General features: G+C 32.0%; 1 protein-coding gene across 3 annotated transcripts; it reads left to right on the plus strand.

Annotated features, from left to right (window-relative positions):
- Nucleotides 1-265: 265 nt before the first annotated feature.
- Nucleotides 266-26932, plus strand: LOC124373175 (beclin-1-like protein). Of its 3 annotated transcripts, none has more exons than XM_046831582.1 (9): nucleotides 266-777; nucleotides 6332-6492; nucleotides 6937-7085; nucleotides 8767-8824; nucleotides 9737-9924; nucleotides 12441-12720; nucleotides 15144-15358; nucleotides 18054-18164; nucleotides 22073-26932. In XM_046831582.1, the coding sequence occupies exons 1-9, from the start codon at nucleotides 666-668 to the stop codon at nucleotides 22116-22118; spliced, it is 1320 nt and encodes a 439-aa protein (XP_046687538.1). In that variant the 5' UTR covers nucleotides 266-665; the 3' UTR covers nucleotides 22119-26932. The 3 variants fall into 3 exon arrangements, with proteins under 3 accessions (XP_046687538.1, XP_046687534.1, XP_046687544.1); XM_046831578.1 differs by having other exon boundaries at nucleotides 303-777; nucleotides 6934-7085; XM_046831588.1 differs by having other exon boundaries at nucleotides 304-777; nucleotides 6934-7085; nucleotides 18054-18178.
- Nucleotides 26933-27142: the final 210 nt, after the last annotated feature.

Raw genomic sequence — 27142 nt, forward strand, 5'->3', positions numbered from 1 at the left:
AATACTTAAATGTATACGAACTTGTATGGAGATTAATGTATACAAGTTTTGAAATTAACGTCTCTCAGAGGACTTAACTTACTTTTTAGAAAAACGGTATTCGAAAGTATTCTCTGAGCTTGTATTGGAAGTTGAGGGAAGAGTTACTCCAATAAGGCATGTGACGTAAGATGTACTTCCATGAGATGTTAAATCGGGAAAGATCAATAACTGACAATAAGTCTAATGTGTCATACTGACAATAAGTCTAATGTCATTGCCAGCTGGTCGTTGACTATGGTCCATCCAGCTGTTTACAACTACACAACAGAGAGAGTAGAGATTAGAGATGGGGAAGGGAGAGAATGGTTTCTAGAATCTGATAGGCAACAGAAGAACTACAGAAGTAACCAATCAGTGGAAGCTGAAGAAAACAGTTTTGTTTGCTGGTGAAGTTGAAGTAGAAATTAAATATTGGTAGAAAAGAATAGAAGACGATAAAATAAGAAACGGAGTTGAAAATAGTAAAGTCTTAAGAAGTGTTTATAGTTAGAAAGTGCTTGTCTGAGGAGTAGGACCAAGTAATACTATTCCGTTCATGGGTTAAATGTTTTTAGTAGATATTTAGTGGACCTAAGGATTGTACTAAAAACATTAATTTTAATACAACACTTTTCTTTGTTAAAATGGTAGATAGTAAGGTTAATGTGAATTTTGTTTGCCAAAGATGCTTACAACCTTTGAAAATAGATCCTTCTTTTGGAAATATAAATGAGCACACCATTGCAGAATTATCATGTAAGTAATTTAATACACTTAGCCTATGTTTTAATAGTTTTGGCTTAGTTTAAGTTATCTAGCAATGAATAGTTTACCACACTAACTTATGCCTTTATGTGGAAATTGTAGTATTTTTTAATTGAGCATAAGGATGAGTAGACCTAATCACAGTTAGTTTAGTTACAGTATTAGGGGATCCGTTTATTTATATTGATATTAAATATATTTCATAATTAAACCCATCGATATGATCAACTGGTACTACTGATTAATTATTTTATCAGTTAAATTACATCATATGTGCAAACGTAAACACATTTTAAGATTGTGAACATGATATTTGATAAGTGACTTCATTTAAGTAAAAATATTAGTTAACTTTAGAAAACTAACCGAAACAGCAATGAAAGACAATAACTTTTGTTTTAATTGGTTTCAATATATAGTTATGATTTCTTTAGTATTTAACCGAGGTACTGGTAACGATGGGTAGAGTACAATAAGCGGACCTGGTTTTTATATTGATTACTATAATCATCGATACTTAATATTTGTACATTGCATACGAGTCTATCAGTCATGTGAACTTGTCTATAGTCATAATAACAATCATGTTTGAAATTAAATAATTAATATAATACATGTGGCAGTCTCATAAATAGTAAAGATGGTAAAACAATCAAACAAACAATTAGAACTGGAAATAGGAAAAACTTAAATAATGAAGAAATGATAACATAACAAACATGTATAGAAAACACGAAATATGTGTAACATATATGTTTTCTCATATGTACCGTAGTAAACTTAATGCTGGTTTCAAGACGTTGTTGAAAGCATCATCTCTCAAAAACCGTACAAATACTCACAATGTCTGCAAGCAGGTCGGCATATATCCCACTTTTTAAAGTTTGTTTTACGGCTCTGCACAAGTTTTCAACTGTCTATTATTGTCTATAAAAGACAATACGTTTATTGCATGAAAATGTTGTGAAATTATTGTATATTGGCGGATGCCGTTGAAATAATAATAAATAAATAAATAAATAAAAAGTTTATACAAGTTAGTTTTTGTTTGACAGTCGGTATCGGTTGCTAAAGTGGCCTGCCAATGGAGGTAATTTAGTTGCCAGTCCGTGGGTTAAATGTGATTATTCCTATTACCTACTGTATCTTAATTGTTGGTTTTGGTTAACTCATTCATTCATAATGATGTGTCATTGTATATTAAATTAATTCTTTTAATTTCAAACCTATAACTTTTATTTGGTATTTTAGATAAATTGATATTGATTGATAATTATATTATTGGAGATATGTAGTGTATCAATGATAATAATTTAATTATATAAAAACTGGGTCCACTTATTGTACGTAGGTAAAGTACGATAAGCATGTTTTTTATAAAAATTATCATACTATATATTGAATAATTATAACCATTAATATAATCAACCAATACTAATTAATTTGAACAATAACTAAATAATCTGCACCAACTGTAAACACATTTTTAGATTCTAAATACAATTTGTTCCAAAAGTGACTTCTTTTAAATAAAAATGAATATATTTTAGACATTGAATGTGTATTGTGATGTTTAACATGTGGGTTACTGTGTCATATGTGTTACTGCATCAGGATTAGTAACACTACTCTCACACTAAGTATACACCAGCAGACAAGGAGGTACCTTGTTAACACACATTTTTTTCAGAATTGTAAACACAATATATTTCTTAAATTCATTTATAATGTTTTTATTTTGTGTTAAAAATAAAAAGAAAGTGTGTACAATAAATGAGCTGAAGATGTCGGTTTGATTCTTCAAACTTGGCTTATCAAGAAATCAATGTGTTTTTTCAGTACAAAGTTTACTAAAAATTCTTAACATCCACTTGACATACAATATTTTTAATATTCTGGTTAGTTGTTTAGTAGGTATGACTATACCATTATACTAAATTTAGCCTAATATGAATCTTTGAGGATTGAGTTTTAACCAAATGTTTATTTGATATGGAAGATTATGAAAGTCGATAGATGATAAAGTTCATAATATGTGGAAATTAAAATAATTGGGACTATTATTGAGTGTTAAGGAACACCTTGGGTGACTGGCGAAAACTGATAAGAGGACTGTTCCAGATGGATATGTGATTTTAACAAACTAGACATGACCAGAAAGAAAAGAACATACACTTCTGAAGAAAGTCTCTGACATCAAAAGGCTTCAGTTTATTAAGAAATAATTGGAGAAGTTTTAAAATATCTCCAAAGGTCACAGTTTGAACTGGTAGCTCATTTACTTGAATGAAGAATCAATAAAATATATGGTTGAAGGTTTTGTCTGCATCTGACATCAAATTATGTGTTAAAAACGAAACTGAGTTGTTTGGTCATTCCACATCAATTCAACCAAAGAAAAATCACTTTCTCACCCACCATCTCAGATTTTGATGAAACTTGGCTTGTTTGTTCTACCCATGAAGATAAGTCACCATGCCAAATTTTAACACTACCTCTTACCGTTTCCTTTTTATAGCCTTTCAAAGTTTTGCATTTCCGCAAATTCTAACCTATGGATATCGCAAAATGAAGGACGCTTACGTTTCGAAAATAATTTGTAACTTTTTTATTTACCATTAAATCTCCATGAAAATTTATAGGCTTATTCTTAAAACAATGAAGATTCTAGAAAAAATACCTTAAACCTCTAAGTTAACCTACTAGGGATGAAAAAATATTTTGTTTGCATCTTTGTATTTTTTTTAAACGAAGACATAGTTTAGCGTTACATTAAATATCGTCGAAAGGGTATGTGATAATCACAAAAACTTTTTTTTCTAAATAATCCTTACTAAATGGGCTATCAAATGATGAAAAAATATTAATGGGGTTTTGACACCTTTGTTGTGTTTTATGTTATGTTAAATATAAGTTGTAACATTTCGGTTTTACAGATTTTACCATGTCCTAGAAGTAATTTTTTTTTTACTGGAATTTGATAAATAGCAGACATTCTATTAAACCAAAGTTTAACTTTAAAACAGTACAAAATTTGATAATAACACATTTAATTGGGTTTTTTATTGTTTTAAAAAACCGTAATATCTATTCGCACTATTCATCAGAAACACAGCACTAATTCATGCAGCACACTTTGAAGAAAACTACAAAGACCTGACAAAAATGTTGGTGTATGTGAAAACCAAAGTAGAGAATGTATGTTAAGGCACTGTAGCCTATGCTCACCAAAGGAAAATCTAACAAGTTTTTTACTTACAAAATTTGAAGATTATGACGAAGACGACTCAATTGAATTTAATCAGTGGGTTTCAACCGACAGATCTCAAGTGATTACTCAAACAGCAAACATTGAAGGCTATATTTAAAACCTAACATCTAAATTGGAAAAACTTGTTCCCCACTCCTTCATTGCTAAGTCGCAATCAAAGTTTTTCAAAACCTGTAGTGTCATTGGACTTCAGTGAAAATTACTCGTTCATGATCCAGGATGAAGCCCAGGGATACCACTGGACATCTGATTCCTGCACTGTACACCCTATTATAGTTAACCTAAGCAGTGTTGAAAATGAAAGATTAGTGTTGTCTCTGTATAATATCCGATGACATGAAACATGATGTTTCTATGGTCTACAAAATTCAAGAAATTGTGTCAGAGTACATTAAAGAAAATTATTCACATGTAACAGAGATTCACTACTTCAGTGATGGCTGTGCAGACCAATATAAAAATAAATTTAATTTTATCAACTTCTGCTTGCATGAACAAGATTTTAAGATCAAGGCACAGTGGTCGTTTTTTGCAACTAGCCATGGGAAGACAGAATGCGATGGAATTGGAGGCACCGTGAAAAGGTTGGCAAGAAAGGAAAGTCTTCAGAGACCTCTTGGTAATTAGATTCTGTCTCCATCACATTTGTATGAGTTTGTAAATCAAACATTACAAAAGTTAATTTTTGTTTTGTTTCAATAGATGATATGCTTAAAACACGTTCTGACTTAGAACGCTTTGAGGATGTACAAACAGTCCATGGAACTAGAAGCTTCCATAACTTTAATCCGATAGACAGTTCAGGGAACTTGGAAGCAAGGAGGATCAGTTCCGATGAGAAACCTGCCCTGACGTTTAACTTGAGGAATAAATCAACATCATTTGTGACAGAAGAAAATTTGAATCCATCATGCTACGTGGCTTGTAAATATGATCTATAGTACTTTAGAATCACATAACTGAAGTGAATAAAGAAGAAGGTGATGTGACTGTTAAATTTATGCATCCTGCAGGGCCATCACCATCATTTCATTGGCCAAAGCTAGAAGACATTTGCCCCGTGCCGATACCTCATGTACTTGCAATTGTTGATCCTCCTTATATTTCGACCGGAAGAACCTATAGGTTTCCAGAAAAATGTGTCAGCTCAATTGATGAGAAATTTTCAAAACTCCATTAAATGTTTTCCTGTAAAATTTGGAATGTAAGATGTTGGAAATATTAAATAGTTTATATAGGTAAGTTAACACCTATTGTTTATTTTTAATTTTTGAGTTTGTTTGAAATTAAGTTCTTTGAACAAGATGATTCAGGTTAAAATATGATGTTATGAATTGAATAATAAAATATACCTTCAGATATCCTGAATAATAGTGCAAGCCTAGAGATCATTATAATCCCTGGAAATCCTTATTGCTCAGTATAATTGGACGGAAAAAATAAATTGGAAACCTATTATTTAATGTAATGAAACACAACAAAGGTGTCAAAACCCCATTAATATTTTTTCATCATTTGATAGCCCATTTAGTAAGGATTATTTAGAAAAAAAAGTGTTTGTGATTATCACATACCCTTTCGACAATATTTAATGTAACGCTAAACTATGTCTTCGTTTAAAAAAAATACAAAGATGCAAACAAAATATTTTTTTCAGCCCTAGTAGGTTAACTTAGAGGTTTAAGGTATTTTTTTCTAGAATCTTCATTGTTTTAAGAATAAGCCTATAAATTTTCATGGAGATTTAATGGTAAATAAAAAAGTTACAAATTATTTTCGAAACGTAAGCGTCCTTCATTTTGCGATATCCATAGGTTAGAATTTGCGGAAATGCAAAACTTTGAAAGGCTATAAAAAGGAAACGGTAAGAGGTAGAGTGTTAAAATTTGGCATGGTGACTTATCTTCATGGGTAGAACAAACAAGCCAAGTTTCATCAAAATCTGAGATGGTGGGTGTGATGGCCTGGTTGAACTGACATGGAATTACCGCGCAGGGCAATTGTGCCTATTTCTAACCCAAAGAACTGTCACATATATATTTATGAAATGTATTTCCATTGTTTACTAGTATTAGAATATCCTATACTAGTAGTGTTACAAATTCTTGATTGAGCAGTTAAACACAATCTTGTAATCTTTCATATGATCTACAATACTTAAATAGGCCCTAAATTATTTTTTTAATGGAGCTGAATATGTTCAATGCCTCAGCCAAAGTTAGTAATCTCCCATCCGTCAATTTAAATAATTAAATAAATGTGTTAATGTTACAGTGCCAATACTTACGAGCCCTGAGGTTGATCTGGAGTCACAGACAGCAAGCCTAGATCATATGGTGCCTGCATTCCGACTGATCGATTCAGCCAATGGAAGCAACGGGTTCATGCTGGTTGGCAATGAAACACCAACTGCAGGCTTAAGTCATATTATGAAAGTAAGAGAATGCTTGTTGTTTTTATTATTCTTAGTCTAAAAAAGTAAATATAAATCTAATATTGAAGATCAACATGTGTTAAATGTGAATGAGATCCTGATTTTCTAAACTTTAATTAAATTTGGGATATAGAAATCAGGGTTTTTAAAAATATAACACTTTCATAAATTGTTACTATTCATTAAATATAACATTTTAAATAGGCTAAATAGCAGTAAATGTTTTCACTATGTACAAAACAAAACATTTTCTATTGTGCACAGCTAAGTCTTTGAACAAAGACGTGTCAGATTATAAAACTACATACAAAATTAATACTGATAAAAAACACTTGATAATTAATTATGAACGGATGAGTTTAATTTCCATCATACTGAATTGTAACATTGAAAGTGGTAAATATGGAATTGAAATAACATGAGTTATGTTTCTGATGGGAAGAAGACGGCCAGTCTGTTTGACATTGTGTCAGCCAACTCAGAGGTGGATCATCCATTGTGTGAGGAGTGCACAGACACTCTCTTAGATCTTATGGATCAACAATTGCGTCTCACCGAGGATGAGTGGAATGACTACAGCCAGTTCCTTAAAAGGTATGTGATTATAAGATTGAGTCTAATAGTCATATTCTCCATCACAACTGAAAGAAATATTCCTATGTGATAAACGCAGCGATAAAAGGCTCTTATACAGCTGAAATGCCATCTATGGAATGTAGTTTTACAAAATAAAATGAGTCTCTTTGTTTATATGAGGCTTGGTAAATAAATATGTGCTCTAGTACTAAATAATAACATGGTCATGTCACATTGAGTAGGTATATCGAGTATGGTATTTTTGAAAACTCAGCTGTGAGAGGTGGCTGTCAGCTGACAGTAGGTGTGCCATATGCTTATAACTGCAGTGTGTGACATCTGTAGTATTATAAATAAAAGTCAACTATACTGATGGCGAGAGAAAAGAAGAGACCTGGCCCGTGCCGGCACACAGCTGTGTACTAGTGTGTTGCCGCGCGGTAATTTCAGGCGCTTCGCCCCACAGCCAACCCTGCGAATTGATTATCATAGCAATGGAACAGTGAAACAATAGTGGAATTACGAAACAAGGCGCGGCAACATACTAGTAGTAGCGCCTGCAAATTTCAGATAGGCCAGAATCCAGGTCTCTTCTTTTCTCTCGTGATCAGTAGTAACTAGTTGATTGGGTTGTAGGCTTTGCCTACAACTCATGGTGCTGGAAAAAATTCATTTCTGTCTATATATCCTTCTGTCAACATGATATCTTGATAACAAATTCACGTATAGTCTTGAAATTTTGTATAAAGCTTCTTTTCTCTGTATGCCATCTTAAGTTTGATGTTTGTTTATGTCACTCCGTGGGATTTGTTTTCAAGCGTTAGCATATTCTCCACAAACAATCCTGGTAAAATTCTTCTTCTCTCTGCTTGTTTATCTGTCTGTTTTCCACTTAATATCTGAAGAACAAATTGAGCTATGGACTGGTGTACTCTTACCTTACAACCTTAAATTAAGTTCTAGTTTCATCTTTTTAGTATTTTGATATGTACAGGTACAATATCACTGCAATGAATGTTACCAACCATAAAACAATAGTTTAGCATATAATAAATAAAAGTAAAATGGCTTTGTCTAACTTTTTATTGTAGTTTGAAAAAAAAAAAAAAACATTAAAAAGCATTAAAAAAACTAAGAAAGACAGTAGCAATGAAAAATGTGAAAATACACAAAAATACTGAGATGTAATTTTTAATTTTTGAAGGATAATATTATTGGTAATTTCAATTTAAGTAATCAAGTTTTAATCCTTGTTTACTTCAAATCTTCATCAAAGCAACAAGAATAGAAGTTTTGTATTAAGCTCATAAACTAAAAAAATACTCTCATTTTTGGTATATAAGTGACCATCCAATTAATATTTACCTGGCCCACATTGGTACTTATCACCAGACAAACGATGCACAAATAATAACACTGACTTTTCATGGTTATAACACAATATCATTGCTGAACATTCATGGCACTTTTGTAAATTGTAATGGGACCAATAATCATATCCAATAAGAAAGTTCAGATATGTTGGTATGTTGAGCTCCAAGTGTTAATAGACAGTTTAGAGGTCCATCTACACTTATTGGTATGGATGTAAATAGAGCCAATTAAGTGTTTAATCAAATCCATAATGCCAGAAAATAGGCAGGCCATTGTGTATATGGAGCTATAAACAAATTATTTAGTTTAAAATTCCTTTTTACAGGTTAGAAAAAGAAGAAACAAGTGATGGACATGAGACTTTGATGCAAGAATTGTCTAGTGTAAGTGATGCTATCACAGTTATAAAGTAATGGTTAGTATATTAGTGCAGACATGGTCCTATGATTTCCATTGGCTAGTGTAAGCTTATAATGTAATGGCCTAAGCTCTACTATTAGTTCAGCTTGTTCTAGTCTTTCAGAAGCTCATACTTCTGTGTGTTTTCATGCATGACTGAAGCTATCACTTACTGAATAGATATATTAATTTTATTACATCCATGTTCAATATTTAAAAGGACTTTCGGTCTCTAGGCACACTATTATACTATTAATAATGTAATTTGTAAAACTTATAGAACCAAAACCCATTTTTAAAAATATCCTTTATTTAAATTCATTAAAAATACTTATTTTGATTAAATATGTAAACCAATAATTTTACTTTTGATTGACCTATAATGTCAAATCATTGGTATAAACAGCACCAATGTATAAAAATAAATTAAAACAGATAGTTAGAATTTGAAGTTTATTAATGCCTTTTCTAAATTTACATGCAATTTAAATTCACATTGAAAAGCGTGTTCCATGTATTTCAGAATTGCACACTTTCTTTGTTAATGTAATCTAAACAACACTGTTAGTGTTATAATGAGATACACAATATAAGATTTAAAATTACCATGTTAGTAATGTACTATTATAAATTTTCTGTACCAGTTTTAAGTTTGTGTGGATTTTAATTGTGTTGAAATTTTAAATTGGTATTAAAATTAGTAACTTCAGTGACTAAGATTGATTAGGATAATTTTGTATTAAAAGTAGATAGGATTCATCATGTGTGAAAGGGATTATCTTGCTCAGATGTCTCCTTTAGTGGACAATAAATCAATTAAAATTTAGGAAATATACAATTAATGTTATTAATTATATATATATATATATATGAAACTGATATAAATTTAATTTTAGTTAAAAGAAGAGGAAGAGCGGCTGAAGGCTGACTTGTTGGCACTTCAAGAAGAACACCAAGCTGTGGAGAGAGATTTGAAAGAGCGGGAGTTAGAGAGAGAAAGGTTAGAACGAGAAGAGGACAGATACTGGCGAGAGTACAGCAGGCATAGACGTGATCATATGATTAATGAAGATGAGCTGCAAAGGTAGGTATTTAGAAATTAGCTTATGTATATTGTTAATTACACTTACTTAATTAACAAAAGTAAGTCTTTTTGTGAAAGCTTTTGCCTGGTGTATCTCATATTATCCTATTTATCTGAAAATAAGAAACTTTTCTGTCACCACTTTTTCAGTTATCATACACAGTACAAATTTAAGCTATATGTCAAGGAAAATGATTTTTCATGTGCAGATTATATTATCAACTGCATTTGTGAACAAATTATTGAGTAACTCACTAATACATTGAGTATATTTTTCATCTCTATCCATATATTAACTCTTTGCGCTAGTTTGTCACTTATGTGATTGCCTCAGCTTGCAGGCCATCGATGTGGCCATGACCGTTCTCTGTGTTAGGGCAGAGATTGAATGACTACATCCGGCGTGGCTGTAATCTCACAACCAAATAAGGAATTAAATTAATATTTCATTATTTGCAGCACATACCAGAGAAAACACTGTTAAGAGATGTTTTTTATCTGAATGTCTGTTTCACTGTAGCTGCTATAGTGTATCCTATTAGTTTATTGAAATATTAGTGCATTTAGTGGAGTCAAACATCAAAGTATTGAGATGAGTTTATATTTTTTTAATATTAGGACTCTACTTTATGTTTTATTTTGAAAATAGAATTAGGTCATTTTAAGTTAAGTAAAACCATAGCTTAAATTACATACTACTTAGTATGTTTACAAGAAAAGAATAAATAACCAATAAAAATATGTTCAACTTAAAAGCTGGTAAACATTATAAGTGTTTGAGAATTATATTTAATCCCAGTCATTTAAAGGGCCAAAGTTCAAATACTATTTTTTAAATACAATGTAAAGTTATATACTGGATTACACAATTGCCGAGTGTAGACTGTGTACCCAGTTTGCCCAGGGAAATCGAGAGGAAAACTGAGTTGTGATTTGAGCTGAGTGGGAGATTGGTAAGGAAAATATTTGAACTATCAATGAAACCATCAAAAATATGTCAAAGAAGGAGTGGCTTACTCGTTTGATGGAATAAAAGAGCTTATGCTCAGATAAAGATGGATTAAAAGAGGAATTTAAGAAAGTGAAATTAAACATAATGTATATTCTCAGATAGTACAAAAAAACGCAGGTGAAACAAAAGTATAATTCCTGAGTCTCGTAAGAACTAAAGCAAAGAATGGCACACAAAAACCTGTGTTTACATTATAAAATGTAGATGTAACATGGAATACATAGGCAAGATAAAAAGACCATTAAACATTAGGATAAAAGAACCCAAAGAAAACATGAGAAAGGGCCTAACAGATAAGTAAAAATTGTACATAACTGTTGTAAAATATTTAACATTATTGTTGGTCCAAAGATCATCAATTGGGATGAAGACTTTTTGGATGGCCACTGTGGTAAGGTTGATGTCCATCTGCAAGGAGAAGCAGGTCTGTTGGTCGATCCTGTTGACTTGACGATGGACAAGCAGATTGTGTGGAACATATACACTTAGGGTAGAGAGGGTTAATGATTGTAAACAGCAACACATGGTTGGGTGTAAGATTCTCTGGTCTCTTCCACCTTAATTCTTCGTTAAAAGTGTTAGTACACTGCTTCGGGTTATGGTTCTGGCTCGTTATCAAGGGCTAAATCCATCATCAAGCTACACAATACATTGGGAAAAAAGACATAATACTCATTTCTTTAAAAGGATATTAATCGAGGTTTCATACATTAAATTAGTGGACAAACTGATCAGTCAACCACCAATCCTGAAAAATGAAACTAACATGGTACCTAAACATAACATAAACCTTAAGTATGAAACAGATTAGAGATTTGTAGTAAACCGATGGTTTTAAGAATTGTTCATCTAGAATGAACCAATAATAAAAAGTCACCTCTGTTTCCCGATTTCATTTTGTTTTTGGTGTGATGATCACCATTAACTGTTGGCCTCTTGCCGCTTTTCTGTGGGTGGTCGTTCAGTGCAGACTTGTTATGACCTATATTCTTTAGTGTTTCAATAATTAGTATTTTGTTTTTATCAAGTATGTTTTAGAGCTAATGTGCATGGAGTTGAAACAGAACATATTGGTTGAGATTTCTGACTTATACATGTAACAATACTCTGGTATGATGTAGTAGGTATGTGTTGGTTTAGTTATCCACCTGAGAAAGAGATCAGATTACAGATCTCGAAATGTTTCTTGCATCCCTGAACGAAATCAAATGGCAAAAGATCCAGTGTCCTTTTAGGGAAGACAAATAGATTTTCCAATATCTTGGCATGGAGTCAACACAAGTTATATTGTATGAGAAATTACGGCAAAAAATGATATTGGACATTACATATATTCTACAGATATTAAGTACAAAATGTATATTGTTCAAATTACGGGAAAATACAAAATACTTTAAAAGTGGGGAATAGATTGCTTGGTTGGTCTTTCTCATATAGTAGTGTGCAGGCAATTGATCGTCCACTGGTTCTCAAAGGGTTAATAAACAAGTTTCTCTATTTGCAGCATTGATTGCCAGCTGGTGTATGCTCAGAACCAACTAGACAAACTGAAGAAAACTAATGTGTTCAATGCAACGTTTCACATCTGGCACAGTGGCCACGGACACTTTGGTACAATCAACAACTTCCGGTTGGGTCGGTTGCCAAGTGCCCCAGTAGACTGGAGTGAGATCAACGCAGCATGGGGACAGACTGCACTGCTCCTCACAGCACTAGCACGCAAGATGAACTTAACTTTTGATAAATTCAGAATCGTTCCGTATGGGAATCATTCTTATATCGAGGTGATTATTATTTCTTATATAGGGTTGAAATACTGTTTATTTGTTTGTATTTGTCTTCTTATATCCGTTATGATATGAAACATCAGAAAAATTAGAAAATTATTACTTGCTCCATGACCAATGACATGAGCCTAAGTTTGTCAAGAGATTGAGATGCTGCGGAAAAGGCGGTGGTACTGAGGGTGGTATTTCTCCCTCTCATGCAAAATACATAAACATTTAACATTAGTATATAGTTGTTAACCCTTCAACGCGTTATTTTTTTTTTCATGGTCATACCCCCTCCTGCGTTGATTTTTCTGGCGGTTTTTTAGAGATTTTGTGTTTTATAAATAATATAAGCAAATTACCCAAGTTTATAATTATTTTGTTGTTATTATGTTGTTAGTGTTTAGAATTAGCCAAATTAAACAAAATTAACCTACTTTAGGTTAGTTTATTAACTTTACAATGATTCAAAAACCAAGTAAGCCTAGGCCTACATTTAGGTATGCATCACCTCCTCCTCTTTCAACAACATTGAACTCATTTTGTACTACAATGTTTTCACCTAGCCTATTTTCAATATCATCATCACTATTTTGTCCTAAGTCTAATACTTCAAACTCAGCTTGAGCAAAGTCATTGTCATATCCATCGTCGAAATCTTCATCTGATTCAAGGTTCAAAAGTCTGTCAATTTTACTGTCTCTTTCCACTAGGTGTCCTTCAAGATTACTCATTTTCGATTAATTTTAAAATATTTTACAAAACCGATAACAGTTTTAAAATAAATTCCCTAAAATATGCAAAAATATTTCCCTAAAAGCTAGCTAACCTACAAAACATTCCCGACTCATGTTTGTAAAACACAACAAATTGTTCCTGTCAAAACGGGATTTCCTTCTTCAAAACCATATAGTTAGCTTGTAAAACTAATACTAAGCATAACTAATAATAATAACTAAACAAAGGAACATAAAACACACAAAAATATGTCAGTAGAACATAACCATCACACTAACAATGACTGTAAACAACAACAAACGTAAGCCGACAAACGATCGGGTGCACGGCAATGACGTCGTCTTGAATGCAGCTGATTTCTCAGATATTTTTTCTAAAGATCGATTTTTTCGAGATATCGACTCAATTAATCGAAAGTTTGAATCTTCTACTTTCGATTGGTATACATTTTTCATTGAAAACATTCGATAGTTGTCTGTTACAGCTACAAAAATAACCGACTACTCCATGACGTACTCAGTACGGCAAAACGCGATCTCAAGTGAAAGTGTCATGACGTACCTAGTACGGCAAAACGCGTTGAAGGGTTAAGATTCAGATATTGTAAATAATCCAGTGTCTTGTAGTTTGCAAGATGAAACACCTGTTTTATGTCAGTTGTGGTATTGAATCTATCCAGTTATTTATTAAATAAAATAATATCTATTTGTGCTGAGGAAATTTTAGATTTATTTGCTAAGAGTCAGCAAAACCTTTAGGGAGGTTAGTAAAATTTCTCTTTTGTTTGTCTATCTGGTCACAAGATATTCCATGAACAAATTAAACTATTGTATGAAACTTCATTTTTTTGTATGCAGTAGGCAAGATAAGAGTTTGATTATGATGTGTGTCTTTACAGTGGTTGTCTCTCATTCCCTAGCAAAGGTATTATGCAACTTGTAGTCTGGCGTACACATATCTTGTCAAGTTTAGCTACTTTGTTATTTGAAATAATGTAGGAAATTTTACCTTACTCCAAATTTGAAAGTTGTTATTGGAATTTGTATCATAGGAAATTTAAGATATTTTTGAAAAAAAAAAGTTAAGATGAACTCAACAGATCTATTATGTATTCTTGATCAGAGATCATACAAATTACTCACTAATTTGTCCATTAAAAAAACTTTTTCAAAAGATCTTTATAGACAAGTTAAGTACTCTCAGTTCATTATATACCAAACATACCAGTATTTAAAGAGTAATCTATTTTAAATGCCAAATGTAATTCTAGAGAAAGTGTGGAGATGAAGAGAGGATATGCATCATCAAAAAAAAAGTATAGCAATGGACAAATGCCTAAAGTAAATCAAAGAAGTGAGTGAAACCAAAAGAGAGAATTTAGAAGATAAAACAAAAAATTGGTTGTTATTTTAATGGTCCTGTGTTCATAATGTACAATGTAATTTTGATAATTATAAAGGTGTTAATTATAATAAATGATGCTGTCATTATAGGGACAATACTCCAAAAGACTCTCACCATTTCATTTAGGAGGAGAGGGGAATTAATAAGACGTATGAATAACAGCCAGATAGCTCTAATAGTTAACAGTGTGTAAAATTACTTTTTAGATTTAATATTTGTGTTGAATAGAAATGAGTATGAGTGTTATTTACATGTTGACATAGTATTTGGTAGTAAGTCGTGCTGTTTTGTAGGTTTTATCAGAGCACAAAGAACTGCCTCTGTACGGCTCCGGAGGATTTCGGTTCCTGTGGGACACCAAGTTTGACGCAGCAATGGTGGCGTTTCTTGACTGCCTGCAGCAATTTAAAGAAGAAGTAGAGAAAGGAGACTCAGGATTCTGTTTGCCCTATAAAATGGATAGAGGAAGAATTGAAGATGCTTCGACTGGAAACTCTTTTTCGGTCAAGTAAGTTTTCTAAATAATTTATAACGTATAACTCTCTATCCATGGCTCTCCATAGACTGTTTTAACAGGCAAAGTCTCTGTTCTGTACAAAATGTGTTATTTCCCTTTTACATGTTATAAGCAAAAAATTAAATTAAAACTTATGCCTAGAACTAGAAATTAATTTATCCAGTGTTGGCTGCCCACATCAACGCCTATTACAGACAATTTTCAAATAAGTTTTAAAAATTATAATAACTAACTGAACATTAACATATTATACATGGAATATGTGCAAGAAAATAACAATTTAAAAAGGGTGAGACCACCCTTGGAAACAACATTGTAGTTGTTCAGTTAAAAAATAAAGCCTAATTGTTGGTAATTTTATCTTGTTTATGAAAACATAATGTAGCATAAATATAATAAAAATAAATGTTTTATGGGTATGATATTTTCAAAATATTTAACCTATCCGGTAATTGTTGAGAGCGTAAAAAACACACAAGAGTATATCTGTGTAATATATACATTTTCATACTAATAATAGTTCCAAAAATTAATATTCAGGATTATAACTTCTGAAAGTTATTTTGATAGAAAGTATATCTTGAAGAAGTTCCAAGCAACTAGCTTAGCAAACAAACGTAACATCCAAAAACAACAATTTCCTTGCTTACGACTTGACACAAAGTATTACTCAATAATAGTAATAAAAAACTCAAACAAATTAGTCTACAAATTATTCACTTTTTTCTCTTAGGACAAGAAGCTTAGAAATTGCACCTAGTCCTATAAAAGATTGCACTGCTTCCGGAGTGACAAGGTTTCTGGTTGGGTAAGGTTTAGGGGTAGAAGTCACCTCCTGTCGAGATCTACAAGGAAGAATGTAGAACATTTATCTCAAGTCATGTTCCCTTGGAAGAAGGGGAAGCCAGCTCTGAACAGCCTCTCTGTCAAAGCAGGCGGGGTGGCGTGCCCTTATGTCTAAACTAGCAAGAACCTTTGACTCTTAGGGAACCCTACTAACCCAAACAGTCATCTCCCACAGTAGACTAGACCTATTAAACTACACTTGCACTCCAGAATCTCTACATTTGTGATTAGTGATTTAGTGAGAATTACCTCAATTAAGATAATTTTATGCGAGTAATTCAAATTTTGTTGTAAGTAACTGAAGTGTTTTTTTCACTAATAATTATATTTATACTGCGAACAAAGTATCTGTCATAATAAACTGAATAAAAGAGATTTTATTACTATGGTAGACTATCTTAACAATAAACACTATTACAAGTTGTCTGTGAATTTGGCTATTTTTGGATAGTATTTTTGACAGGTATTGTATATAATGGCGTAGGATTTTCAATAAAGGGGCAAAGCATCCAGGTTTAAAAAAATAATTTAATTTATTGTCTTAGTTTTTTTATATAAAAATGTTCAAAACCGTCATATGATTACTTCAATGATTCTATTGCAGTTGGTATACTCAATTTTAATTACTTATCAGTGTCGAATAAAACAGTCACAATTATTATCGATCTCCAGCAAATCCAGTTGAGTATTGTGTTCTGTACATTATAATGGGGCTGTCAACATTTTTTTTCAGATTAGTTAATAACGATGACTGGTGTGATGGTTTATCGCTGATCTATTTTTTGCATGTAAATGATTCTACAATTTGAAATTTTGAACGTATTCCTTTATAGATTTTAAATTATACATTGATTTTTACTCTGAAAATTCCAACTTGAGATTATCAGGTTGCTTAATTAATTTAGTTTGTTAAAAAAAATCATTTGACATGTTTTACTATAAATTTAGATGGAGTAAGTAAAGGGATTGATTGATTGATGCTAATAAAATATTGCACATCTTTTGATAAAGCTAAAAGAATATACGGTTCCTTTACTTAATTATAATTGAAGTATTTTAATGTAAAAATAGGTTCTCTAACTACAAAGGTGATGTCAAGAATCTAGATTATGCTGTTGTTCCCTGTATAAGGTATTAACAAATATAGACTGTCTTATTTGTATAAATCAATATTTTCTCACCTGGATTAGCCATTGATGTTTGATTTTACTCAAATAATGTAATTTTATTATACAGAGCCTTGTGAAACCAAGAGGGGTTGTAATCACACATGCTGTAATTCTCAAGGTCAAATTCAATGTTACTGGCTTTGCAATGATGCTAATATTGTACCTTGTACATATTATGGAATAAATTGGTTTGACTATTGACTAAACTGATTCACTCTTAATGAGCTATCCCAGTGACAAGTCGCTAATTGATTGATCATTTCCTGTACATATGAGGTTATACTCATTTTCAGTACTGATTTAGTAGGTATTGATGTTTTCAAAATCACTTCCCATGTCTCCCGACCATACAGATTTCAAATTCTTAATAAATTATTGGTTTTGTTGGTGAATTACACTAAATTAAAAACATTAACTTTTTCTACTTTTACCAAACTTTTATTGTGTCTAAGGTGCTCTTACTTCCATATGCCTTGAATATGGGATTCTACTGTACTACCAATGTGTACAAAATCATGCAGATCTTAAATCAATCTTACCCTTTAAACTGGAGTAAATCAAAATATGTATATAAATGTCACTACCTCAGCAATTGATTTAACTAATTATTGTGTAACAGATGTATTAGATCATTATTGTGGTATATACCTGAGATCTGTGTAAATGTTTAGAATCCAGTTCAATTCTGAAGAACAGTGGACCAAAGCTCTCAAGTTCTTGTTGACAAATCTCAAGTGGGGCCTCGCATGGGTCTCGTCCCAGTTCGCCAAGGATCAAATCAAGTAACTGTCTAATGGTGGGATTCAGTTTCACTCAGTTGAATAACAAACTAAGTAGTATTGAGAACTGTTTATTTTCTATAAGGATTACAGGATGATATAACAACAGTGTTTGGAGAGAAGTAAATGAACTTGCAAATCATTGATGTTTGTTAAAAACATGTAAAGCAGACTTTTGTGAAGTCCAAATTTAGTTTTTATAGTCCCTCAATAATCTAACGGAACATTGATCTATCTTTCGCAAAATTATCCACCAACCCGTTTATAAAAAAGTTATTAGTAGAGTTTTGTTTAATGTTTCTTACATTCATCATCAATTGAACACTGTTACTAAAAGGCAGTTAAAATGCATTGACAAGACCTTTGATTTCTATGAGAGTAAAACTACCCATGACCTATCAAGTAAACAGCCATAGCCTTACTTTTTGCTCTAAGCGTGAGTAATGAGAGTTCAGAAAATAGGCTTATCAGTTAAAAATTATGAAAAATTATTTTGTTCATTTATTTATTATAATTATTATTATGTTTATTTATTGAATGATTCAATGGTGGGCATGGAAAGTGTGCGGGCCTCCACAGCATGGCGGACCTCCTTTTTACAGCCAGGACACGGGTCCCAAATTCAAAAGTAATTCTCAAAGTATATTAATTAGGCAAGACATTGGCTATTGGACTCTATGATTTTAACTCGCAGCTAGATGTAATGTGTAATAATTTTGGTGTTGCGTTCGTGGAAGCTAACTGTTGTGTTGGTATGGGAGACCTCGTTCAGGATGGGGTTCATTTTAATTGGTGAGGTGTCTCTCGTCTCGGGCGATTATTTGTGGATGTCATTTCTACTATGTTGGGGTCTCAGGAAGCATTGAAAGCATCTCTCTCCTGACCGGAATGAGGTCTCTCACTCTGCACTTTCTCCCACTTCTGGCTTGGGTCTCGGCACGGGGGTCGTTGCTGGCCTTGGCTCTGGTTGTTGTGAAGGCGGCTCTGGTGTCAGGAAACTAGTCGTGGGGTGATGAGGGGGGATGGGTGCAATCTCAGGGTCGGTCACCTAAACACGTTTGCTTAACACTGGGTTCAGAGAAATTGAGCTCTGGTGCATGATTTTGATGTCTTTAGAGTGACTAAGACATGGCTTCAACCTGGCACCCCCTCGAACTACAGCATACCAGGTTATAGAATTTTTTGCTGTGATAGCCTTACCAGTTCTATTTTGACTAAAGATTATGTAGGAACAGGTGGAAGTGTTGTACTGTACCTAGAGCTAGAGATAATGTGCCAGCAACACACCGTATCTGAAGAACTGGCAACTGGTGTCGAAGCACTTTGTGTTTTACTGAGGGTGAAGAGGCCGAGACTGTCTTGTGTGTGGCTTACATGCTGCCCAATGTCAGGTACACCTGCATTGCTACTTTGTTTCACTCATTGTTAGTTGATCTGATGGTCGAAGTCGATTCTGGGATCTGTTAGGTGACACAAATATCGATTTTACGTCAAAAACATGTAGTCAGTCGAACTACCTACGTTAACTCTTGCTGGAAACTAATACAAAACATGTAGTAAGTCGAACTACCTACGTTAACTCTTGCTGGAAACTAATACTATCCAATTGATTGAAGAAGTAATAAGAATGATTGCAACTTTGGCCACTTTGATAGACCACATTATTGTGGGCAAGTCGGCTGAGGCCAAGAGGAATATTGTTGATGCATTCAGAATAACAGATCACAGACAAAAGGTAATTACGGATCACAAGTTAATTTATTGTGATTTGATTCTCAAGATGAACAAGCTGGAACCAAAGATGATCTGTTAGAGATTTTTTCAGATTCAACATAGATCAAAAGAACTATCCAACATGGATTGGAAAAGTATTACTCAAATTAAAGATATAAATGAAATTGAAGAAATTGATTTCAAGTTCAATGCTGTTTCTGAAGAAACAGTAAAACAAATAATGAATACGATTAAATCAAAATCAGTAAGAACTGATTAAATGTCAATAGAAATGATTAACACTGTGTGTCTATTTGCCATTAGAGCCATAACTTATCTGGTGAATGAATCACTGACTAAAGGGGTATTTCTACAAGCTTGGAAGAAAAGTATTGTTCGTCCAATACCGAAAGTAACTAACCCAACTAGCTAACTAATATAGCTCTCTTATAATGCTCGACTACTCTAAAGCTTTTGATTCTATGGATCACAGTATGCTTATTGCAAAGATGCATTATTATGGATTTGGTTATGTTACTTCATTTATACCTTGGAGATTACATGGTTGTAGATTACCACACTTGGAAGTGAGACATCCACACCTCCTGCAAAACTGTGTGGCAATCCTCATGGCAGTTGTCTGGGGCTGGTCCTGTATACGCTGTACAAAGCCAACTTTGCTAGCTCTGTGTAAAACTGTACACCTCATATTTTGTATACAGATGATTCACAGTTGCACTTGTCATATGAGTCAAGCCACATGACAGAAGCTTTTGGACAGATTAATGATGACCTGAAAAACATAGTAAAGCGGTCAGAAATTAATAGTCTAAAGCTTAACTCAGACAAGTGCTCAGTTTTGCTCACTGCGCCATTTGACCTAGTGCAGACCGTTAAAAAGAGTGAGGTGAGTGTCTCACTTGAAGACAGGAGTCTGTGACAAGATTGACTTTCAGTGTCGTGATCGACCGTGGGCTCACCTTTACTGAACATGTCACACATGCCTCCCAGCATGCTTTGGGAAGACTGAGAGGTCTGTATAGGTTTAGAATTTTGCCTAGAGAGACAGCTAAACTTCATTTAATGCAGTCACTGATATTTTCAGTATTTTATTACTGCTTCCCTATATATAGCAATAGTATTTCTAGGGTGTACATGGATTGTATACAGAGGCTTCAAAACTCAGCCACTCGCTTTATTTTTTGCTTGAGAAGGTTCAACCATTTATCTCCGTACCAGGAAACAGTTAATATGCTGCTCGTAGATGCTGTATGCAGGATGTTAACTTGATGCATGACACATAGTGTTTTGACAAGCCGCGAGCCCGACTACCTTTACGAGAAACTCTCTTCCTATTACGAGGTGTCTCAGCACAGGTCTCGCCATGGTGGGAGGCTTCACTTTCCTAAGGTAAGCTTAGATTTGGGAGGGAGGAGTTTTTCATATTTCGACCCCAAACTTTACAATGAGCTCCCCAATGACTTCAAAACATTGTCATACAGTACCTTTACAGTTGAGGTTAAATAAATGTGAATGCATTAAGTTTCCAATTATGTTAAAATAATTTAGTGTTAAGAATTTATGACAATAGTTGTTCTGAAAAACTGATATGTCGAGAAATTCTTGAAAATATAGGCATTTTAATTTGATTCATTTTATTATTAAAAATTCTTCTAATATTTCAATGTATAAAAAATCAAACACAAGATAAAGAAGGATATTAGTTACCAGTACCATTTTAATAATAGTTTATTATTGTCAATTGAGAATGGCATAGTTTTAAGTGTAATTCAAAGTACAAAAGTTTGGTCTGCATTGTACTAGTAAATAAATTGCCTTTAACAATTCAGTGGTAACCTTAGTTCTTTGTGCAGACTTTTAAAATACAAAATGAGTATTTCACGAAAGTGGTTTTATGAAATCGTATTTTACTAGTTTAAGCAGTACTTCATATCATAATGGAAAGTAACAATCTTCATGCTCATCTTGAGTATATGTTGTATTTGATTCACATTTATGCTTTAATGAATATTTTTTTGTTTTGCCTTGAATTGTTTGCCTGGTAATAATGTGAATTTGTATTTGCTTTACCATTTACGGCCATCAGCACCGTTTGTTCACATCAGTATATAGTGCACGCAATAATAATATTGCAACAAAATTGCTAGAAGGCTCTAACAATTTTTGTTTGTTTGCAGATTTCTCAAGAATGAACTACGAATTGATCAACCCATAGATGTATAAAGAAGTTGTACAAACATATATTATTGTCAAAATAAGCCTTGATAAGTCAATGTCTTGTCCATTGTTACATTCTTATTGTATTGACTAAAAGTCATAATGTAGAATTGCTAAAAAAAATAACCCACAGGGCCAGAAAAATTTAATCAAATGTTTAGTTGAATGTAACGAGCATGAGAAAAATCCTTTATCACTAAAGTTTATATGAGTATATTTTTTCTACCAGTTTATAGAAAACTGACCACATAGAATAATTAAGGTTAGCTTATTATTTAATGTCTAAGACTGAAGAAAGGTCACTAAGCCAGCAAAGTTACAAATAATAAAGAAAATAGCAAAACTAAATGGATCGTAGCGAAGTGCATTAAAACACATATATTAAAAATATATTTAATTATTACAAGTGTATTTTTCAGAAGGGAGTTCACAATGTAATGAGTTAGTTATGCATTGCTACGCAGTCATACAAATAAGATTTAACACTGATGCCAACTATTGATTACTAAAGAGGAACACTGTAATGTATATAATATATTATTATTGATTTTGTTTTGTAGTTAGGAGAATCACAGGATTGTGATTTCAATAGTAAATACATTTTTAATACTTCATTATTTAAAAGTACTTTCGCCGGTTAAGGCATCATTAGTTTATGATATAAACAGAAAACCAGTTAAATTAAAATTGTAAACTAATACTTAAGATCATAAAGTAATAAATTATAAAAGTATTATGTGGGAAAATATGGTTTACAATTAATAATTTTTGAATGAATTTCTTCTTTTACTAAAGGTAGGAATATGTAACTGAATTTACAGAAAGTTCAGAAAACATTCATTTTTTGAACCGTTTTCTATGCACTTTCAATTTTGTTTTTCTTGGTCTATGAAGATTCAAAATTTATATGACGATTTTCTTTTATTGAATGTTCTACTAATTTAGACTTTTTAATGTTTTATTTTTTTATAATTATAAATGTGTCTTTCATTCTCGTTCCTACAGGTCTGTCATATTGGTTTGTCCAATAAAAGTTTTTGTTTGCATCCACAGCAATTTAATAAAATACATTTTTGGCTTCTTGTCCCTTTCTTTTGTTTTAATTAGGTTAAGTAACTTCTTATATTGTTAGATGAGTTAATAACAGTACGGGTGTTAAATTTAGAATTTATGTTACAAATAGTAACTGTAGTGAAATAATTAGGATTGTCTCTTTTGTTCATTTACTTATAACTATTATTTTTAGTTTCAGGTTGCTAAATAATTTATCTAGGATAATTTATTCATATTAAAATTTCAGTAGCATCTTTTTCTTCGTCATCAGTCACTAATCTACCAATCCTCTTGAACAAACTGTACTAATCCAATTATAACATGTTTAGGATGATTTGAATTATAATTAGCTACTGTCCACTAAAATTATTCTTGTAATGCAATGACTTTTGAAAAATGATTTCTTTTTTTCTTTTGTTATTAAAGTACCAAAAAAGTGATTTTCATCTTACACCTTATTTTTGACAGCAAATTTTATTGATTGTATTTATGTGTTTTAAAAATTAATTTTGAATGTTAATTTTATTTTCACATACACATAAGACATCAGTGACATAACTGAACCAAGTTTTAGGTTTAATACTCCCAATTTTTAAAGGCAAGGTTTTCAAATTGGTCTGTAAATATGTTACCAATTATTGGGCTGAGAACACCAATCATAGGTAAACCAGATACTAGATTGTAAAATCTGTCTTGTGTCTGGTAGTAATTGTGGCTAACACATACAGTAAGTAGTTCCATCACACAGTTAATAGATAAGTTGTTCTTATACTGAAACTGTTGTCATTAGTAAGTAGATGTGATTTATTGTATTTCCCCTGTGAGAATCCAACTCATTGTAAGAAGATTCATTGGGTTTATATTTTTATGTTTTTTGTAGAAAAACTCCCTTTTAGGGGTATTATTACTAAGATACATTTAGCAATATTTTATATTTTTGAAGTGTTTAAATTGGTTTTATGAATTTGAGTAAATTGATTCTGTTTTAATTTTGATCTAAAATACCTAAAAAAACATATGCATACGGCTTGCACAAAATACTAAAAATAGTATTCTATGTAGTATCTAAAAATGTATTTAAAAATTGGAGTTACATTCTTGAAAGCCCCTTCGGGAGGGCAACGATTATAATATGTCAAAAAGTAGACACTATAGACCTAGAGATTGTCCCTGGGTTTATTTTTTTTTGCAGCCTTTTAAAAATTAGTATGAGAGAAGACTTTATAATAACCCTGCAACTGAATGTTGATTTCTATATAAAACATGCTTTCTAGTTTCTTGACAGCTGTCACTAAATAATCTGTTTCCTTCCATTCCTAGCTCCCAAATAGTATACTGAAATAACAGAATTATTTTCTCATCAACACAACACAGAACAGGGTAAATTAAAAGTGAAATTAAGACATTCAATCCTAGGGCAAAACATTTAATGATCAGCAGTCACTCTTTGTATGAAATTGTCTGTGGAGTATGACTTGAAAGTTGTTGTAAAAATATAACTAAAATGTTACTTACTTCTAAAAAAATGAATGTCCTAAATTTTTATTTTTATTTTAACATGTTTTTAAAGATTGCTTCCTTCACGGGCAACATTTTAAATAAAAATTCCACATAATTTCATTGCTTCACAACCGAAAGTTACACGATGTGCCCACCCAAGTGAAATGGGTAGAACAGTAATTTGCATAAACATTGAAAGAAATTCTTTATCCCAAAATGGGTATTAAAAGTAGGAGGATACACAATATAAATATGAATCTTATTCTTCGTTAACTTTTTATAAATTTACAAAAATGCTATTTCATGTTATGGCTATTTTTTACATCTCATAAAAAATGTAAGTTAAGAACTATATTTTTAGGAAATCAAGCATTTAATTGGCAATGGCAAAAAGTAAACTATCTGTATCTCAATGTACAGTAAATGCGCTTTTCTATCGAAATATTAAATTTACATATTGAGTCTGTGAGAAGCAGCAAAACCTCTGGCCACCATTAATCACTTCTGCTTGCCGTCAGATTGTGACACTGTGAAGAAGTAGTGAGCTTTCACTATTTCTTAATTTCAATTCCTATATACCTGGTATAGAAGGAGCTTGGACCAGCTGTCACAAAATCATGTGACAAGTATTAGCCTGACAAAATCTATCCCTGTATTGTTCAGCAAGCTGACATACTGAACATTTCAGTGTTTGGATGTAGTATACAATGCTAATGCTTCAGTGTGTATGGATGTGCAACATTGCATAACCTAAATTGTGTTTTGAACTCATTTCTCTGAATGCCACTTGTATTGTAAATGTTGATTGTTTAATAAGTGTATTAACCATCATCAGTATTGCTGGCTTTCTTTCAATTAAATTATTTTCTGAGCGTAAAAAGAGTCATGTACATCTTGTAGGTTAGTAATCATAGAGCATATTAATCATATCTCTACACTAACGTGGCAGGACAAGACAGTAGTGTAATTATGGTATGTTATTGCCTGACAATATTTTTGGTGTGGATGAAATATATTTGTTGTGTACGATTACATTACTGTAAATACAAATTATTAATAATTTTGTAGTACTCGAATGCTGTCACATTATTTGTCTTCTAAAATTAGGTAAGCCTCTACAATGTTAACGGTCAAAAGCTGCCTGTGCTCAACTCTCCCAGTCCATCTGAGCAGCCAAAATTGATTTATGTCTTTTTGTTATTATTTCCCTAGATTGTACTGCCATCAAGTGGATTCCTTGTAATTATTTGAACGTTTAATTAGATTTAGCATTATTTAGTTGTAATTTGTGTATGATTGTACATGTAATGTTCAGACTTTGTCAAAATTATGTACATTGTTATATAAAAGTAAATCATTTACAAGTACGTTTTATGAACTTTAAAACAGAGCAAAGAAATAGACTATTTTTTAACAATTACATGTTTAAAGAAAAAATCAAGTCATGGAGTCGTAATAATATTTACATTAACTATAAATAAGAAATATGGTCTGTCTGAAGTGAAACTGCTTACCAACATTTATACAGGAGAGGATTAAGGTACTGTAAAGCATGATTCTAAACCATTTTAAAATCTCCCATGAGTAATTAAACAAGACTTCCTTCCAGTGAATGGACCTACAAATGCCAGTCCATTTTGGAATCATTTAAAAGAACTTGTTATTTTTAAATGAGAAATGTACTAAAAATGGAATATGATCAAATTCAATTGTGTTATATTAATGTTACCCTCCATGGATAACTTTCTCTGACACCAATTCTGTACTCAAGATAATATTTATAAAGATGTATGATTTTTATTGTAGTATTTGTAATAATTATACAATTTTGGAACTAGTTTAGTGTAGCATTTTTCTACAATAAATTGTATTTTAAGAAATCGACTATTAAAGTCCTCCCTTGGCAAAGTAGTAAACAGACAGAAGGAGGATAAAATTCTAATTTAATGAAATGAATTGATTGACTGTAGGATAACCAGATATAGATATTAGATACCTTTTGTATATGTCAATTTCAATTGAGCTAAACCTAAATATGTTATAAGCCGTTAAAATGTCCCTTATAAATTGTAATAGTCAGAAGCAAAATTAATGACACTTTTGGAATGCAAGTGATTAGTTGTATAGGAGTAGTTTATAATATCACAAATTTTTGGGGTTTGTTTGTATAAGGACAACTTGTTGAAAGTGGTAAAAAAAAACTCTTATGGAATCTAAAGAAATTTCAAACTTTGGAGACAAAGTAATTAAAATGGGTGAACGCATTCCACAAATTGATTTTTTTTCAATAGCAAAAACATTTAAAGCCATACTGTTTTTTTTCTTTTAATTAAAATTAAAAACTATTTTGTAAAGTAATTTGTTTATTTATTTTATTTTATAACACAATTTAGTTTATACTGTCAAACATTTTTTTGGCTTAGCATAATGGTGTTATAAATTAATTAATTAAACGTTTTTACTAGAATAATATCAAC

Source organism: Homalodisca vitripennis, chromosome 1, assembly GCF_021130785.1.
Source record: "Homalodisca vitripennis isolate AUS2020 chromosome 1, UT_GWSS_2.1, whole genome shotgun sequence".
Lineage (NCBI taxonomy): Eukaryota > Metazoa > Arthropoda > Insecta > Hemiptera > Cicadellidae > Homalodisca > Homalodisca vitripennis.

Bases quoted from the DNA above. Each gene is read 5' to 3' on its own strand.
- LOC124373175 (XM_046831578.1), top strand. From the start codon at position 666: ATGGTAGATAGTAAGGTTAATGTGAATTTTGTTTGCCAAAGATGCTTA. The intron at 12,721-15,143 runs GTGATTATTATT...GCTGTTTTGTAG, and splicing joins GGAATCATTCTTATATCGAG to GTTTTATCAGAGCACAAAGA. The intron at 18,165-22,072 runs GTAACTGTCTAA...GTTTGTTTGCAG, and splicing joins TTCGCCAAGGATCAAATCAA to ATTTCTCAAGAATGAACTAC.